A 17,998-nucleotide genomic window follows, 5' to 3' on the forward strand; every position below is an offset into this window, starting at 1 on the left:
GTCTTCCCAGTACATCAAAGAATCCTCAAAGCCTACACCTTGACCTGTTCAACCCACATCGCAAACAAGTTGATTTACACAATTCTGTGTCAACACGTTCTCCTGATACCATCTGCACATAAAGAGCGAATATGAAAAGCGGGTGCCTGGCAATGTTTCTCAGCTCTTCTGGCAATCCTCACTGTCTGCCACTCCATTGGTGGTGGAAGCACCAGGTGCAGCATTGTTCTTCCTCTAGGTATGGATAGTTACAGTGCGATGGCTGTGATAAGACAGCAGGATGTCAAAACAAGGACAGTGCTGCACAGTTCAAGTCCCACAAACAGCCGTGCTTAAATTACAGGACATTATAATAGCTGATTCACAACTTTCTTGCTGGGGATGCACGATATAGAATTTTTGACAATATCCAATATGCTGACATCTTTTAACCACTTTGCCTAATTGCCTAATTGCAATATATTCATGAGAACATCAAGCCTTTTCTGAAGTGGAATTAATACATTAAGATGGTTGATTGTAATATGTAGAAATACAAGGTGGCTCAAATTATTGTGGCCAATGCTGAGCTATCCTTGCAAATAACCTTGTTAAAAGGCATCAGCTTTGCTTGGTATCAAGATGGGGTTATCGTAGCGCAACTACTCAGCCCTTCAACTACTTGCCAAAAGCATGATGATATGGGTAACTGTAAAATGATTACTAAACTTTTTTCCTATAATCCTGACTGTAACCACCTCCAAAAAACTGCAAAGTTTGCCCTGAGTTGCATGCTCTGAAGGTGGCTGCCAGAGAAACAGACACTGACAGCTGCATGAATCTTGTGTTTTTACTGCCAGCAGAAACACTTGCTGCTCAACAAATGATTTTATGGCAGCCTCTTAGTGCCTTCACAGTCCAGAGCTCCCACATCGGCCTGAAAGGAAAAACACTACAGGGTGGTAACAAGAGCCAGCATTAGGAATACCGGGCATGTGCTGTGGGAATGTTCAGCAGCCCAGACAATATTTTCCAATACCGAGTGTGTAAAAAATTTCAGCTGGCACAAGAAAGTAGCTGCACTGGGGCACCTTGTCAGCTTCCAGCAGCGCTTCATAAATTTCATGATCAGTTAAATTAAAGTCACCAGTCACTTAAACAAAAGTAAGACTTTATTGCCAGTGGTCCTCCAGCACTAACATGTCACAGAACATTCTGACAGATATTACAGCACAAGTTTCCTATTGCCTTTTCTGGGCTCATCCTCTCTCTGATTTTTTTTCCCCCTCTGGATGTCGGCAGCTTGTGGAAAATGAGGGGGGTTGTTTGTCTGCTACAGCCCTCTGCGGCTTGACTGGTACAGCCCAGCACTGACATTGCACCATTTAAGGATTTGATTCCCATTGGGACCACCCATACTATAAATGGATCCACCCAAATGGATAAACGCATCCACTTGTTGTCCATCTATTAAAAGATTTGAAGTAAAAGTGGGTAATAACAATGAAGACATTATCAGTACAAATTGAGAGAAAATTTCAAGACAAAGGTAAAAGAAGATGGAGACAGATTACACACAGTGCTGGAGGATCAACAGAAAAAGGACATGCAAAAGAGGATGAACAGGGTGGTGAGTAATGGGAAGAGAAGCAGAAGAGATAAAGGAAAAGAAATTTCAAGGGGCGGATGAGACATCATGCTGGTTTGGAGGTGGCAGGGAGGAGCAGGAAAGAGAGGAGAGACATGGGTGGGAGGGGGAGCATTTCAGAAAACATTGAGAAGACGAGTCTGTACTACATACTAAGTCAAACTAAGACTTACACACACCTCCCCCTACTGCTGCCACAGGAGTGCCATGTATTTCGCTGATGACCCAGGTCTGTTCTATTGAACGTTAAGATGCGTTCGGCTACAGGCCCCCTGTGGCGATATGTGTCATCATGACAGTAACCCAAGATCCCTTTCATTCTCTAGAAACCGGCCCAGCTAGGTGTGCAGAAGATGAGGCCGACAGGAAGGACCTGAAGCCATGGCAACAATGGTGAATGTAAAACCAGTACACTAGGAAGTTGCAAGTATTGGATCAGGACTTAAAACAGAGTGATACTCAATATAAAATAATTCAAACAACTTGATTGTGACATTACCTCAGAGCTGATTTTTCAACTAAAGCCGATTTTGCTCATGCATCATCACAAACGCACTGAGCTGCATGTAGGAAAAGGTCAGAATTTATGTGTGAAAAGAGCTAAAGGTGCACTAATATCAGGCCTTTTTATGCAAATAGAACAAGTGTAATCATACCAAAATGAAATGACTGGTAGTCAACTGGTAGTGATGTAAATATGACAACCAGCGTACAGATTGTTCCTTCTACCATTCCATGTTTTTTTTAATCTGTGGAATAAATCTTAAGTGCTAAAAACTGAAACCACAACACTGCAGTACATTACAAGCTGGATTCTAACCATAATATTGTGTCCGCTGTCTGCGCTTGCCAAAGATTCCCATTGTTAAAACTTAGTGAACAAATGTGTTCTGTCTTGTTTTTGCAATAGACCTCAGACTGTGCACCTAAATACTTGCTGGATCTTAGAGAAAGACATATAATGACAGATAGCACAAGATGTTACTTTTTCAAAAGGTTATAACATAACCCAAAGCTGTCACTAAGAAAGCCTACAACAAAACAAACCCAAAAAGACAGTACAAGAAAGAAAACAATCTCTGACATGTTACATAACTCAAAAACCTATTGGTAATACCACAACACAGTAATAGAGTTTCCCAGTGCAGGTGGTGGGCCCTCCTAGCCCAAAAGAATAATGGGCAGGCTGTGAAGTTAACGGACATCAAAATATGGAGAAAACCACTAAATTACCACTTTCTGCTCCCAAAATAAAAGGAGGGGACTGAAGTGCTACACTATATATACACTTCCCCCTTCGCTGCAGCCTTGCACAACAGACACTTTCTAGGCCACAACCAGTCCCCTCCACTGCCAAAAAGACTAGTTTGGCTACTAATTATAACTGTCAGAAGAAAGGTGTCAGCACTGGAACTTGTAACCAAAAGCATCCTTAAAATATGCATCTGGCAACAGCTGGGCGTGTTAGGACGGGCTGGCTGTTCAGAGAAAGAGGAAGAGGCACATGTAACTACCACAAAAATGAATTAAATCTCCAAGCCAGGCTACAGGTACAAGGGCTGGTTTTAAAGATGATAGAGATGATATATCTGAGAGATAAATGTGATCAGAGCAAGTCCGTGTTTTACAAAGATCTTATTGCACAGAGGTATGCAAGATAATGATCAGTCCACACATTTGAAATATGCTGGTAGTAAAATGGGGAAACAATTTTTGAAGTTTCTGAAAAGACAAGATTGTTTGTATCCATTTATAACTTGACAAAGTACAACATCCCCATATTTATCATTGATTCAATAACTGGCCAACCAATCAAAGGATCCAGGGTTAACCAGGCAGGGAAACACTGGACTTATCAATTTAGGAACTTGAGCCCGACACTGTAAGCTGCGAGAACAAACAGTGGCGGCCCAACAGCAGACACCTAGATAACAGTTACAAATGACCTCAGTGATAAGTAGATTGACTCAGCGTGGGAGGCTACGGGGGGACAGGCTCTTGTTTTGACGTGGATGTGAGACTTGTAGGTGATCACAGACATGAACTCTTGACAGGCTGACAAACCACAGGCTGCTCTTTGTTACCAAAACAGTGCACTGGATGAAATGTGTAGTAGCACTAGCCATCTTAATGCACTGTCACCACACACTCTTACCACCTTCATAACTTCTCACAGGATCTATTATAGTGTAGAAAAGGCCATGAATATTGCATCCAAAAACATGGTAGCAAGGGTAAACAACATTTTGCTTGGATACTTCAACTAAGAAAATAAATACAAATTAATGTCATGTCCAGCTAACTTGTTTAGAGCTTGACGCTATGCTACATTGTTTTCAAAGACTAACAACACAGCTGTCTCATTAGCTACTCTGCATTATTTTGTTCCACACAATAACAATCATGCAAGGCTAAGCTAAGCATTTGCCTTACACCAAGGATCCAAAAAGCTTAAAGGGCAAGGATATATTTGAGAAAGACGTGTGTCCTTTAGCATGGCTTTACACCTCAATGCTCTCATCTGCACACACCCAATATTTGCAGTTAATCCCTCATTTCATTAATAGCTGCATTTATTTCTGAGTGGTAGGCCCGGCATGTTTAGACTAATAATTCCCCCAGCTAAGTCATTATGCCGACCCTGGGAATATTGTTACAATAATAATTGGAAATGCCTCATTTACAGCATTTCCTTATCAGAGGAGATCGAGTCTGGGGGGAACACATTTGCACAAATAAGGCATTCAGAAAGCAGATGGCAACCCAATAAGGCAATTAAGATGGAGTATTTAGCATAGGAGCATATGGAAAGTAATTATTAGCCAATATCAGAAAACATCCTCATATTTAACCCTGCGCTGAGAATTACAGATATGCAATTATGAAGCAGTTTTAAAGTTGTGTGAATGAACGATAACAGGGCAGCAACTGTGTGTGTGTGTGTGTGTGTTGGTAATTAATGGAGTTAATGAGCAGTTGTTGTACTCATAACAAAAAGAAAGTGAAAGAAACCTGTTGTGTAAACAACACTTCCTTTTAAAAAGAAAATAATGAGGATGCAATATTCTCTTTTCTAAAAGGAATTGGGTCATTCTAAGCTAACTAATTCCCAATTTCACTACTTTAAAATATGACCAATCAATAAACAGGAAGAGAAAAAAGTGTCTATGGCACTTATTAGTCTTGTTTCAAATGCCCAAGGGGAAAAAAATATTGGATTTAGGGGTGATGAGATTTACTCATGTGCAGCATGTCAAATTGTTGTGTCTGTATCATGACCTTCAGCAAAGAGAGGAAACAGTGTGAGGCAGCTCTCTATATATAGAGGTGAACAACAGAGACAACTCAGTGGAAAACAATTGAGATGACAATCAGAGCGACCACAGGATTTCCACCAGAGACTTCTCAGGAGAGAAAGAGACACACACACGAGGATATATAAACGTCACTGAAATATATGGAGAGGTTTTAAAAACATCCACTTACAGTTCCACACAGGTCACGAGTTCTTCGTTTTCAAGTTGTGCACATTACCATTCACAAACATGTTCTCACACACTTCACCACAACCCACAAACGCCCTTTCAAACAGATACCACATAACCACTAAATCTCAGTTTGAATGGAACAATGCTGAGCAGGAAGCATGCTTATGAGTGTGTAACCAGATTGCCAGGCACTGCACAGAGGCTCCAATTTATCATTGAGAATCAACCCAGACAACACAGTGATTCAGACCTGAACTCAAGAAATGAGGGATGATCAGATCAGTTGCATGTGAGATCCACTGGCATAAATGACCGCCATTTAGGTGGAAGATGGATGCATGGTGCTGACAAACTGCTTGCCCAACCAACAATATATGTGTCGCTCCACAATAAAGGCAGGGAGGTCAGTGCACTGAGAGAGAGAATCGCACACATAAAGCAACGCAGAAAGTTAGATAGGCCTAAAAATAGGTTAGGTCATTGTCAAATTTACCACCGCACCACAAGCCAAGGTCAATCCTCCATCAGTGTCAGCTACAACAAGAAGCACTGACGCAGAAGAACAAAGAGTACAGCAGAGGCAAAATGACCTCAACTGATATCTTCTTCAGCAAGCCAATTCTGTGGGCTCCCCTAATCTATTTCAACTATTTCAATTTGTCCTCATATCTCGCTCTCATCCTCGTTGCCTAATTTCTCACATTTCCCCTCTCATTATCCAGTTAGGAAGATCGAGCAAAAACACCACAAAATGCAAAAGAGTGAATGCTAGAGGGGACCAACCTGTGACAATAGTTTTCAAGTAACAAAAATAGCATCTTAAAAGCATATAAAGTGTAAATGAACTGTACCTGTCTGGATTTCTTTAGGCAGTAACACAGGTTTGTCATTCTTTTTCTCTGTCATATAAGATGCTGCTGCAGTGTTTTTTAACATAAGTTACACTTTGCTGTTTTAGCACCAAACATGTGATTATTGAATGGAATGTATGAGGGAAGGAGCAGGGTGAATGAGAGATTATGAAAAGCCTCTGTCTTCTGGAGCGCAGCTCGTCACAGTGTTATTTTAGGGATAGCATTAGTTTTTTTTAAATGTAGCAAACAGTATCAAAACCACTTCCTTGGCTTTTATAAAGCTTTTATAAAATCTTACTCAATTGTATTTTGATTTTACTGGACCTTTAATATAGGCTTGTGCAAAATCGTATCGTGTGCAATTAATCGTCAGAAAAACTGTAATCGATTAATATTTGCCACTTATCGATTACGGCGATTAGTGCCTCGTCATGATGATGCATTTTTGTGTGCGGCGTAGTCTCACCATCACCCGCGCACATGTGAGCCCACAATAACAATAATGGTGGAAGGCAGTGGTGTTCAGTTAAATAATGCGGAGCAGCACGTTTCTAACATAAGTTCAACGTCTGTCACCATAAGCCCGAGCACGAAGAAAGCGCAACGAGGACACAACACTACACTACAGCTGTATATAGTGCCGCGACATGCATTAGGTGAAGCGTTGGTTGTTGCTATAGTAACTGAATTTTTGCTCGTATCAAATGAATAAACTCCAATCTTTATTTACGGACTCCACAGCAAGATAGGAAACATTACAACAGCGAAGTCTCCTCCAGCAGATATTGGAAAGAATTCCACTCAGCCGAGAATCCGCGGTACGTTTAGTCATTGTGCTCCTTACGACCAAACGAAGCGCTGGAAGAACGTAACGTAGGTTGATTTGCACAGACACACATTTAAATGTGAAATTGTCCGGTTTGTTTATTTGTTTGTTTATTTTTTCTGCTGCTGTTCTACAGTCTGAGTGAAAACATGCACTAGTGTGGGACATATTCCAACCACAGGTTCATTTGCGCAGACACATTTTTTAACTTGAAATAATCACTGATGTGACTTTTCTGAACTTTGTTTGTCTATTTGTCTGTTTAATTTTAATGTTGACATGCTTTGTGACCTTAAGATAAAAACATTTGAAGGACAAAGTTACTTTAAATGTTTGCTTCATTATTATTTTGAAGCAGTTTGTGCCTCAATATTATCAATACATATTTCCATGGCTGGTTGGTGCCTAATCACCAGCTTAGCCTGTTAGAATGAAGTAGTTAACTTGACTGATGATTTGTCGGTATCATGCTAGAACACTGTGCCAATTTAGAGTCAAAAACATGTAAGTGCAACTGTCATCAATTAATCGTCAAATTAATCGTTATCGGCTAAATGCCACAATTAATCGTGATTAATTTTTTTGCCAATATCGCCCAACCCTACTTTAATATAATCAATGCGCAGCAAAAACCTACACCTGCAGCGTCTGATATTAAAAATGTACATCAATGTTCAAGGCTATCGGTTAAACGTTCTACAAGCGGGGACAAATTTATGCCCTTGCCCACATTTCCAGACATTTGAAGGACCCTGATTGTGTAGCTGCAGTGCTTTTTAAACAGTCCTACTAAAAGCAGTTAATTAAACCACAAAACACTGCAGTCCTTATTTAGCCTGAACAAATTTAAAGGACAAATACCTATCCCCTCTCATTTGGCATGAAGGTCCCTTTAGAAATATGAGGGCACAAGACAGCGGATCAAAGCCTGTGTGTGTGTGTGTGTGTGTGTGTGTGTGTGTGCAGATGCAGCAGTGAGCTTTATTAGGGATGCAGCTCAGCTCTGTGCTGTCAGGACTGACTATGCTGTCTGATCGTCTTAGCCTCTGCACGTGTCTAGTTTCTGTATCCAAAAAAAAGGTATTCACGCGTAAATACATGCAATACAAGCTTGCACACAATATGGATATGCACAATGCATGACACTAGTGGCTTATGCCCTACACAAACACACACCAACTAGCCTTCTCTGTCACTAGGCAAAGCTGGGATGCAGCAGTCTGGCAGGGAGTGAGGGAGGGGGGCAGAGGAGCTGTGAGAGGCAGGAAGGGGAGGGGAGGACAGGAGAGCAAACAGAGGAAATAAAGAAAGGCAGAGGAGAGGGAGAATATCAAGGCAAAACGAAGGATACTGTATAAGATGTGTGTAGCATTAGAGTGAATGAACGCAATATAGACGGAGTGAAGATGACATGGACAAACTGACACAAACAGTGAAAGCAAGAGCAACACCAGGAGCTGACAGACTGACAGACAGAGAGGGACAACAAGCAGGCTGGTTGGCGCTGGTGGACAAAGAGCCAGACCTGCCTCATCTAAATAGCTGCTGTTCTCCCTAACATTGCACCTCAGCTCCAAATTCCACAGGCAGCCCGCTATGAGGGGCTGGGACCTGAGTCAGCACTTTTTACACACAACGCTGAGCCCTCTGCTCAAAGCAGCCCTGGGATGCACTGGCCACAGCACGTGCAGAGCAACATAAAGCAGCCACGGCCAGAGGTCTGGAGTTTTGCCTGACATTTTTTCATGGAGCTAAAGAAAATGAAGATTGAAAAAAAAAAAACCTACACCGCAATGATAGAAGGGAAAATATATGTTACAGTTTTTTTTTTTAAAGGGGCCCTGGCAGAAACATTACTGCCGCTCGTCTACCTATTTAGCTTTTGTATCACAACACATTCAGAAATGATACAGCAAATTGATTTTGTATGCAAAGTCAAACAAGGCAGCATGCTAAATCCAAGTGAAAGAGAGTCGAGTCATAAAAGCAGAGGCGCAGCTGTTGCAGAAAAGAACATCCTCATTAATAAAACATAATAGACAGATTGAACTTGGACGACTTAACATCTAAAATGAATGGTTCTCTAATGGGTATTTATATTAAAACACGACAAATAAAAAAATCCTACATATCTGAGGTTTGCACTTGCTGGACATGTTAGCCCAGCGACTGAAAACAGGCAGAGGTGAAATGGATTTCATGGCATCTCCCCATACTACCACAGATATGAGATTCTGTGCCAAATTGCCTGGCTCTTTCTGAGTATGCCAGAGAAACTTCCTGTCATGGAAAAGAGTGGGGAGGGAATAAAGGGGAAATGGCAGAGAAAAAAAAAAGCAAAGGATCACATGCTGCATATTATTTGTGCCCTGGTGAGGTCCTAAGAGCTGCTTATATGCTTTAAACAGGAGTGAGAGACAGTCACCACATCTTTATGATGAAAGGTTTATATGGGTAAGAATACTGGGCTTAACTTAAATAAATGAAATACTACACACGCATTATTTAATAGTGTGTAGACACTGTTTAAAGTGGATTTAGATGAAACTGCTGAAGCCAAATTGTGTCTATGGCTACCGCCCAAAGTCTTAAGATTCCCTAATCCCAAGATTTTATAGTGGTTAAACATGGAAGTTTTCTCCAGACTTGGAATGCTTCACATTTTAAGCTCCTTTCCACATCAAACATTTAGAAAAAGTGTGCTTTAAAACTATGTATGACAATAAACAGCCACAAGAATCCATATTGTGATGCTGTGAATGTAAAGATTAACCAGATACAGTTTCAGAGGACGATCCTTTAATCTGCTGTTGTGTCCCTTCGGTCTTTTTGAATAGATGTGAATGAAGAAACGCACAATACCTGCATACTATATTTCTCTAATGTTACTACAAAATAGCATTTACATCTTTCTCAGCAGGACGTGTGGATAAACTCAACTTCACCGTCACAAATTCCCTCTTCAGTGAGTATGGGAAGAGACAAAACTATGCAAGCGTCTTCGCCAGCTGGCTGTGGGACCATTTCAGCTGAATGGGTGGAGGGGTTGAGCAGTTTTCCCAAATTCACCCTCTAACAACATTAAAAAAAACTTGTGAGAAAACAATGTAACTCTGTCTGTAGCATTGATGAGTGTGTCACTGGCAAAAGGAAGACATGCTAATTGCTACTCTGAGCTGGAGAGTCATTACAGAGACAGTAGACCAACATTTTTCTTCAGCATAGAATGAAACACAAATAATTAAAAGCATCTGAAGTAGCACTAAAGCCGCTTGTAATTTCATCGAAATCAAACTCATCTTAGTCTATAAACACTGGCTGAAATGATGGACAGACAGCTAAGTGAGAGGTCACCAAAGCCAGCTAGCAAGCAGAGGTAGAAAAAGATTAGAAGAAAGGAAATAAATGACAGGATGAGAAGGAGAAGAAGAAAAAAGGCACAGGGGAAAAGAGGCCATTTGCAGTTGGATCCAGAGGGTCCTCAGAGGGCAGGCTAATGACCTGCGCCAGTGTGTGTCCTCTGGGAGAAAGAAGCCCTTCCCCTGCCACTTTCTGATGACACATCACAATTAGCAGCAGGCATTTCCCTATCTATAAAGCTCTCTGACAGATTGACTGAGTGTTTTGAAGGCCACATGTAAAGATCCTGATGCTGAAAATGCCAGTTTCAAAAGTCACCTGGTAATCTCAGTGCCATGCAGCTATCACTAATACACTTAAGAGAATTAATAGTACATACTTCACCAGCAGCAAAGATCTTATGGACAAATCATGCCACTTAACAGGCCTCTTTGGCAACATCCGTTTGCAGTTATTTGGGGGTTAAATAGACCAGCTTGCAATGTAAAGGGAGGCCACATCTGCAGTTTCAATGGTCACCAGAACTGGAAAAACTGCAGAGTCCCCAGACAAATCCATCAGAACTCTTCAGTTGTACTGTGTTCGCTCTGGCTTAGCTAGTTTACTTTGGGAGATTCCCACCATTGCTTTCTTTCTTGAAAAGGACATTAAGATATGGCGCCACTCTAATGGCTTAGCAGCAAATAAAAAGCTTAAGCCTCTGTCCCATCACCCCTAAAGACCGCTATACAGTACATTACATCTTGCATTCTGTTTATGAGGTTTAAAGGTTTTTTTTTTTTTTGCTAAAGCTATCTTGTTAAGTCTATTGGCTGTCAGTGGTTCAAATTTATTGAGACAAGAGAGTAGTATTGATTTGAACATTTCCTTTTTAGCAATTAACCAAATATACCAAAATTTACCCACATTCTCTTCTCTCCTGGTTGGATTGTTTGGAATGTAGCAGGGTTAATTAAGTCTAAGAGTAAATGAAATGTGGACAGGGAAAGCACCAAATAAAGTTTAAGTGGCTGGTGGACGTCCCCTTCTGGGACAATAAACTCTGGTGTGAAGAAGTGGACACAGGGAGAAGAGAGGATACATGGGCCTCTCTGCTATTTCTGATTGTTTGTGAGTCCTCTCAGGACAATGGAAAAAGCTGTGTGCATGTGTGCATGTGTGAAATGGTGACAGACGGAGCTTGTGAGTACGCAAACAGGCATCTGCAGTTTGTGTGTTGGTGTGAAAAGGGAATTCACCAGCCAGGACATAAACAGCGTGACCTTACGTCTTCCGAAAAACACCAAAATTGTGGACACGAGTGAGCCACAAAGTACACAATGACACAATGCACCACAGCTGTCACACTTCCTCGTATGACATCATGTACCCGTTGGATCGGGACTAGCTCACCAAGTCTCTTGTAGTTCCTTCCTGTTCTCTGTGCCCATGGCAGCCACCGGACAGCCAGACAGGAAACGACACAACAGCCGGAGTGGTAACAAGGATGTCCTGACAGAGACTAGCCCACACAGGATTTAAATGACTGATATCGGTATTGACAACGCAAACTTTATCATACAAATTATGGATTCACATGCTGACTAAACACAGATGGCCAGTGAGTCCAGGACAATTTATATGAATCTAACATTGTACTAAATGCTATTCATCCAGCAGTATCTCAGTTATCACTTCCTTTATTATCCTCTACAGGACCTCTATAATACCACACTGCCACAAAAAGGCTGGCAATCTTGCTTAAGTGGACAAAAAACAATGCAATGATGACATGAACCAAGTACATGTAGCCATATGCTTGAAATGTTGCATACAGGTCTGTTTGTTTTGCTCTGTGTTTTTTGGGTGGGTGGTTTCAAAAATGATGTGAGAAAAAAAAATCAACACAATTAAAAATTGTTGCAGAATCATTGGCAGCTCTTTTGGGAATAACAGGGAAGAACTCCAGTCTTTGCAGTATGAGATAGCCTAGTTAGGCAATACGTGTGTGTGTGTGTGTGTGTGTGTGTGTGTGTGTGTGTGTGTGTGTGTGTGTGTGTGTGTGTGTGTGTGTGTGTGTGTGTGTGTGTGTGTGTGTGTGTGTGTGTGTGTGTGTGTGTGTGTGTGTGTGTGTGTGTGTGTGTGTGTGTGTTGTGTGTGAGTAGTGTGTGTCCACTGTGAGTAGTGTGTGTCCACTGTGAGTAGTGTGTGTCCACTGTGAGTAGTGTGTGTCCACTGTGAGTAGTGTGTGTCCACTGTGAGTAGTGTGTGTCCACTGTGAGTAGTGTGTGTCCACTGTGAGTAGTGTGAGAGGCATGCTGCCAATGAAAGCCTTGAAGGGTGGAGCACACATCAGCTGCAGCTGAACAGCTGGCCACTGCGGACTAACACCGAGTCTGGACTGAGAAAAGGTCAAGCTGCCTCCCCCATGTTTGCCAACTGTGGCCTGGCATAGTTACCCGTTTCATTCAGACACACAGCGATTCATGTCTCCAAATGAAAAAAATGAGACAGAACAAGACTTGGAATACTTTATGCATTGATAACAACTAAGTTAACAATGAAATCACTTTTACATAACCACTGACACCAACATCATGGTTGGATTTATTTCCTAACCTCATCCCACATCAGTAATAATCAATGTGAAACTGAAGGGAATACATTCAAATGTATTATTCATCTCCAGACTGAGAGTTGTTTGTTGCATGGAAAAAGAATTGATGCAGTTCATCTACTCAGTCACAATATTTGACCTTGATGACATAAAGAGTTTCAATTTATTTAGTTTAATAGTGTTGAATTTAAACTTAGAAGTTTAGTTTAGTTCAAACACCTGCTAAATGGCAGATGGGAAGGATGATTGGTTGGCTATAATTGATTTTCAATAGCCGTGTTTTTTTAAGAACAAATACAGGCACAGTCCTGAGACAGACACAGTAAATGCTTTGGTATATGTGAGGAGTCAGGATACAGCGTACTTTCCCCTCTTCATTCCCCCTGTGGCTGCAGGTCATATAGGGGTCTCCATTTCAACTAAAATGAGGTCACCAAACCAGAAAAAAAGCAAACTCAAAAGAAATATTTGTCTCTTTCTGCGGCTCATATACATTCTCAAGAAGAAAGGGGAACATGGATGCACCTTTGTCATGGGTGTGCTGCTATAGCAGAAAGGTGCACAGGCAAAGTAACTAGGCCTTGAATGGTGATGGGTGGCTGACAAAGGCAGATCACTCACATGCTAAAGAGGTCTTAGGTTTCATGGGGCCCATCTTGAACCATTTTTCTGTACGTAGGATTAAACTGTGTTTTGAGTCAGAGTTAGCTCATGCTGTCTTATCCAATCTGTTTCTCAAAGGTTACAAAGGGTCAGATGCACACTGGCTTTTGTAGATTATACATTAGTATTACATCACTTCAGCTAACATTTAGCTCGTAAAATTACCAAATACAGTAAAACACATGCTGCATGTGTAACAGGTGCGTTTTCCTTTGACCCTGTGCCTGAGTGTTCTGCCAAGAAAAAAAAAGAAAACATGGGAGTGGTGACGCTTCAAAATCTTTGGAGGACAAGACAAGACTTGACCTCAACTCCACCATACTTTTTTTGATAGCTGTCACAAAGGTGTGGTCTGCTATCTTCTGGATATCACAGTGCCTGAGTGATTTCAATCTTTCTAGCAACACAGAAAGCTCATATACTGTGTGTTAAGAGTCAGATCTGTCACTGAGAAAAAGTTTGTTTTTCCACTACACATTCGTTCATTTTGCCAGAAGGTGAATGCAACACTACATCACGATATCTCTTTACCAACCTCCACACCAACCATAATAAAATGCCTGTTGAGAGTCTTATAATGTCTGCTAGCGGTTGTGTTCACTGACTAGGAATGGACTTGAGTTTTAACCGCCAGCACACATATTAGTCTGTGCTATAAACTCTGTGTCTACAAGTTGCCTCTTTCAGACAGAGCAGATACAACAATAACCTCTAGATTTTTAGTTACACTTGACATTATGCAGGAATTACCAAGTTTCCTTAACTAAAAAATAGGTGAGAAATGACCACTTACGTTTTAATTAACTAAATCAACTAGGAGTTCAGTTAACTCTATTTACTGGCTAATACTGTGGTTAACAGTTCGACAGTTTATATGCAAAGCAATAAACCGGGACAAAATAACTGTAAGTATAGCCAGTAAATAACCATAAGTCACTGTTTTTTTGCACCTTAAAGCAGTTCAGAAAGGGCAGATTCTTCACAAAAGTTGCCCTGCGATCTGTCTGTCACAGGCTAACTATAATTTAGTCTACAAGTCACTGAATAATGTACAGGAAATATCCTTTCAGTAAAGACACAAATGTGTAAGTCTTGCTATGGACTCTTGCACATAAGTTCCCTGATAGTCAATTGACCCTGTTTAAGCAAAAAACTGCTACTTTTCTGAATCCATAGACAATTGTAGAAGTCAGTGAGGTTCAACACAAATAAAACAATAACAAGCTGCAACATTATGACAGCTTAGACACAACTGCATGTTGTGTCTGGCTGAGGCTCAGGCACAGAGTTTCTAGTGTCAACACAGGGAAATGTCAGGATGAAGTCACCACTTGGCACCTAAGCACTTCTCCTTAAAGGCCAGGGCAGCACACTGGCATTGTTGCAAAGACAGCTGGATACAGCAGATCAGCTGAGAACAAGCAAACAGAGCTAAAACTGCATGTATGTGTAGTGAATAAACTCTTAGGTCAGGATTTGCTATTAAACAGGCAGGAAAGTACCTCTTTATTCAAAAGCAGACACACACACACACACAAATTACCAAATCCAGTCACTTTAAGCCAGCATATCTCCATTTTTAGCACAGAATAGGTTGTCCAGATGGTGACCGATGGGGTAGACCAATTTAGCAGCCACAGCCAGAATTTACCACCATTTTGACTGATTTAACTGTCATCCTGTCTGCCTCTCAACAATAAGCCAAACTGCTGCCTGTTTAACATTAATCAGAGAAAAGGATGCCAACAAATATGCAAAACAGCACTTTGCATCCATTATAACTTTGTTTCTAAATGCCTTATTTATTATTAATTTGCTGTGATCTATGTTTGTGCCTGTGAAGTTTGTTCCTGTACTGCTGTCAGTGCTTTACAAAGACAAGCCAGGCATGCTCCGGCAGCTAGCTGGGCCTCTATGCTAGATAAAAAAGGTGAGTTGTTCACATTCCTGCTTCATGCACAAACCAAACCCTGATGTCACACACACACAGTTTTTTTCTACACAAACGACTGTGTTGTTTGTGTGTGTGTGTGTGTGTGTGTGTGTGTGTGGTCCTCCTGCCTCCTGCCTGTTGTTGTTTTTTTAACCTTCGTTTAGCCAGGAGAGAGAGAGGGAAAGTTACAAAACTGCAAACTCCAAAACACCTCTGGGTTAAAACATTAGTATGGAAGATTTCTGTGCAGCCATGGCAACAAGACATTTTTATTTCAATAGAATGCGTAATGTCTATCTGACATGGGCAGCTCGGAAGCTTTCACCTACACACCCATACGAAAGCAAAAAGAAAACAAACTGACATGTAAAGTAGTGGTGAAGCTGAACTGGAACAGGGTTGGTGCAATGACAGAAAGGAATCTACTTTATGTAAGAGCATGTAAATAAATGGTGGCATTAAGGACAGGACATCTTTATTAGATCTTTCCTGGACTTGTATCAAACCCGCTAAAGATCTTCCTCGCAATTATTTACAGCCTACTGCATTACTCCTTCTCATTGTCAGCTATTTTAGGTAATAAACCGTGTCTTGTGTTTCATGTGTGCCCTTGTAATCCCAACACGCTTCCCTGTGTTGTGCTTTTCCAAAAACATATAAAAGATTTAATTACACTAGAATAAAGTGGCCTTGCTTTTAGTTTCAGGGAGGGTTTGTGTATGAGAGAGCAGGCCAACTGAGCCCCACTACTACTATAAAAGGAATGTGATGGGGAAGGGAGGGCCACTGCACCACCAACACTACTAGCTTATCATCTTACCAAAAAGACAGGGAGGCTTGAATGCAAAGAAAACAAAAATATAAGGTTTACTCACCCCAATCCAAAAACTCTATGATATTTTTCTCCCTTCTGAGGGGGGAGTTGTGGCACTCATCATAGAGGCAGACCAGGATATCCAGCAGCGTTTCCACACTCAGACCCTGGCCATTAGACTGAACTGGCCCGTCCAGGATCAGATTCTCCAGCTTCTTCAAACGCACCTCTCCCGACATGTTTATTCCGGCTTCTTATAGTTTCTTAAGTAATGATGAAGATGGAAGGGGGGGGGGGGGTGAAAATGAGCAAACAGCTCCTCGGCCTTGTTAAGTTAGCGCAGAGAGGCCTGTAAATAAGTTCTCTCACCTTGAAGTATGTCTCGAAAATAGTCAAACTTTGTGCTGAGGGGGAGGCCGGTGCTAATGTTTCCCTAAAACCGACCTATTCATGATCTCCATCCCGAGATCCAGTATCCAGGAGGTGGGTAACACGTGCAGCACTTCCCCATTTTCCAATACCTATCCCCAGAGGGCACATAAGAAAAGAAGTAAGCTAGTCACAATTACAGACCCTGGCTGCCCCGGGCCGGCTGATGTTAAAGCCAACAGTGACTGTCTGGCAGTTTTTCTATGAGTAGGGGGGGGGGGGGGTAGTAAATATTCGAGTCGATGCCGTTCAGCAGACCTCCCTGAGCTGTTGCTGTGGCAGATATTTGGGATTCTCCATTCTTGCACCAACCCCAAAAAAATGCAAGACAGATCTGCAATGCTACAAAGCCCGAGCGCCCCTCCTCTGCTCCAGGAATGGAAGGGCGACACAGGCTTAGTTAGCAGCCTGCTAGGTTAGCCGTTAGCTAGCCTGGGAGCTAACGTTAACGTTACTTTTCTGCGATCCCAAATGTCATCATTGTCCCCCCATTTTCCCCAGGAGTTGACATATAACGTGAAGCAGTGTTTCCAAAGCTTTACTAAATTCAGTCCCTTTCGACACTAGCGTGTTTCTTTTTATCCAAGTGGAAAAAAAAAATATCCTCTTGTTTTCACAACTCACTGTTGGCAGATATGTTCTTTAAATCCCATTCTTCGTCCAAATGTCTCTTTAGTTTCTTCACAGACGGTTTAGTTCAAGAGTTTCAATAAGTTAACCGTCAAAATGCGGCTCCCTTTTTTTCTGAAGGTTACAGAGGAGCCCGTTGCACGTCAGGAGGAAAGCTGTACTCTAGTCTTGCTTATTCCAAATACGGGACACAGCCTAAATTCCCCCCTGTCCTCTCCTTTGCACTGCCTGCCTCCCCCGCCGGTCGCTCGCTTCTTGCCGTCTTTGCACAGTCAAGCTACCAGCAGCTTGCTGCCAGAGACTTTACACAGAGAAGACTGCCAAACAGACAGATCTGTCCGCAACGCCGCGCTGCATTATGGGAAGTGAAGCTCATCTCTAAAATATGAACGCGTACAACAAGTCAATTTTCTCTTTTACACGTCGAAAAGGCGCTAGTCATCAACAATTATAGATTGTGTTAATTTTTTTTTTACCAACAGCTGCAGCATATCGCCTTAAAGTCCGCCTCGCGTCAACGTAGGCATTTTCCAACTTCTACGCATGTGCAGGACACTTAAAAACCGCTGAGCCGCCATCTTTGATGTGCTGTGAATGCCTCGACTCTCTTTACATCCGACTCCTCCGTGTTAGAGCATCTCTGGTTGCTGCTGCAGGCAAAATCCCAGATCATCATCATGGCGCCCGTCACAGCATCTGCTGTGCGGAGAGGGTGGTGGGGGTGGGTGGGGGTGGGAGGCAGGCAGGGGGGAGAGGAAGGGGGGGGGGCTGGGCTGTC

At 42.0% G+C, this 17,998-nt stretch overlaps 1 protein-coding gene across 4 annotated transcripts in view; it reads right to left on the reverse strand.

The window, feature by feature from the left end:
* cdc42bpab (CDC42 binding protein kinase alpha (DMPK-like) b) overlaps positions 1 to 17,514 on the reverse strand; it is a 61,197-nt gene extending 43,683 nt beyond the window's left edge. For 3 of the 4 annotated variants that reach the window (XM_028398201.1, XM_028398200.1, XM_028398199.1), the window contains exon 1: positions 16,223 to 17,514. In XM_028398201.1, coding sequence (XP_028254002.1) covers positions 16,223 to 16,400 — 178 coding nt within the window. In that variant the 5' untranslated portion in view covers positions 16,401 to 17,514. The remainder of the gene's footprint in view (positions 1 to 16,222) is intronic. The other variant, XM_028398202.1, reaches the window with a different exon arrangement.
* Between the last annotated feature and the right edge of the window lie 484 nt (positions 17,515 to 17,998).

This window comes from Parambassis ranga, chromosome 24 (assembly GCF_900634625.1).
Source record: "Parambassis ranga chromosome 24, fParRan2.1, whole genome shotgun sequence".
Classification (NCBI taxonomy): Eukaryota; Metazoa; Chordata; class Actinopteri; family Ambassidae; genus Parambassis; species Parambassis ranga.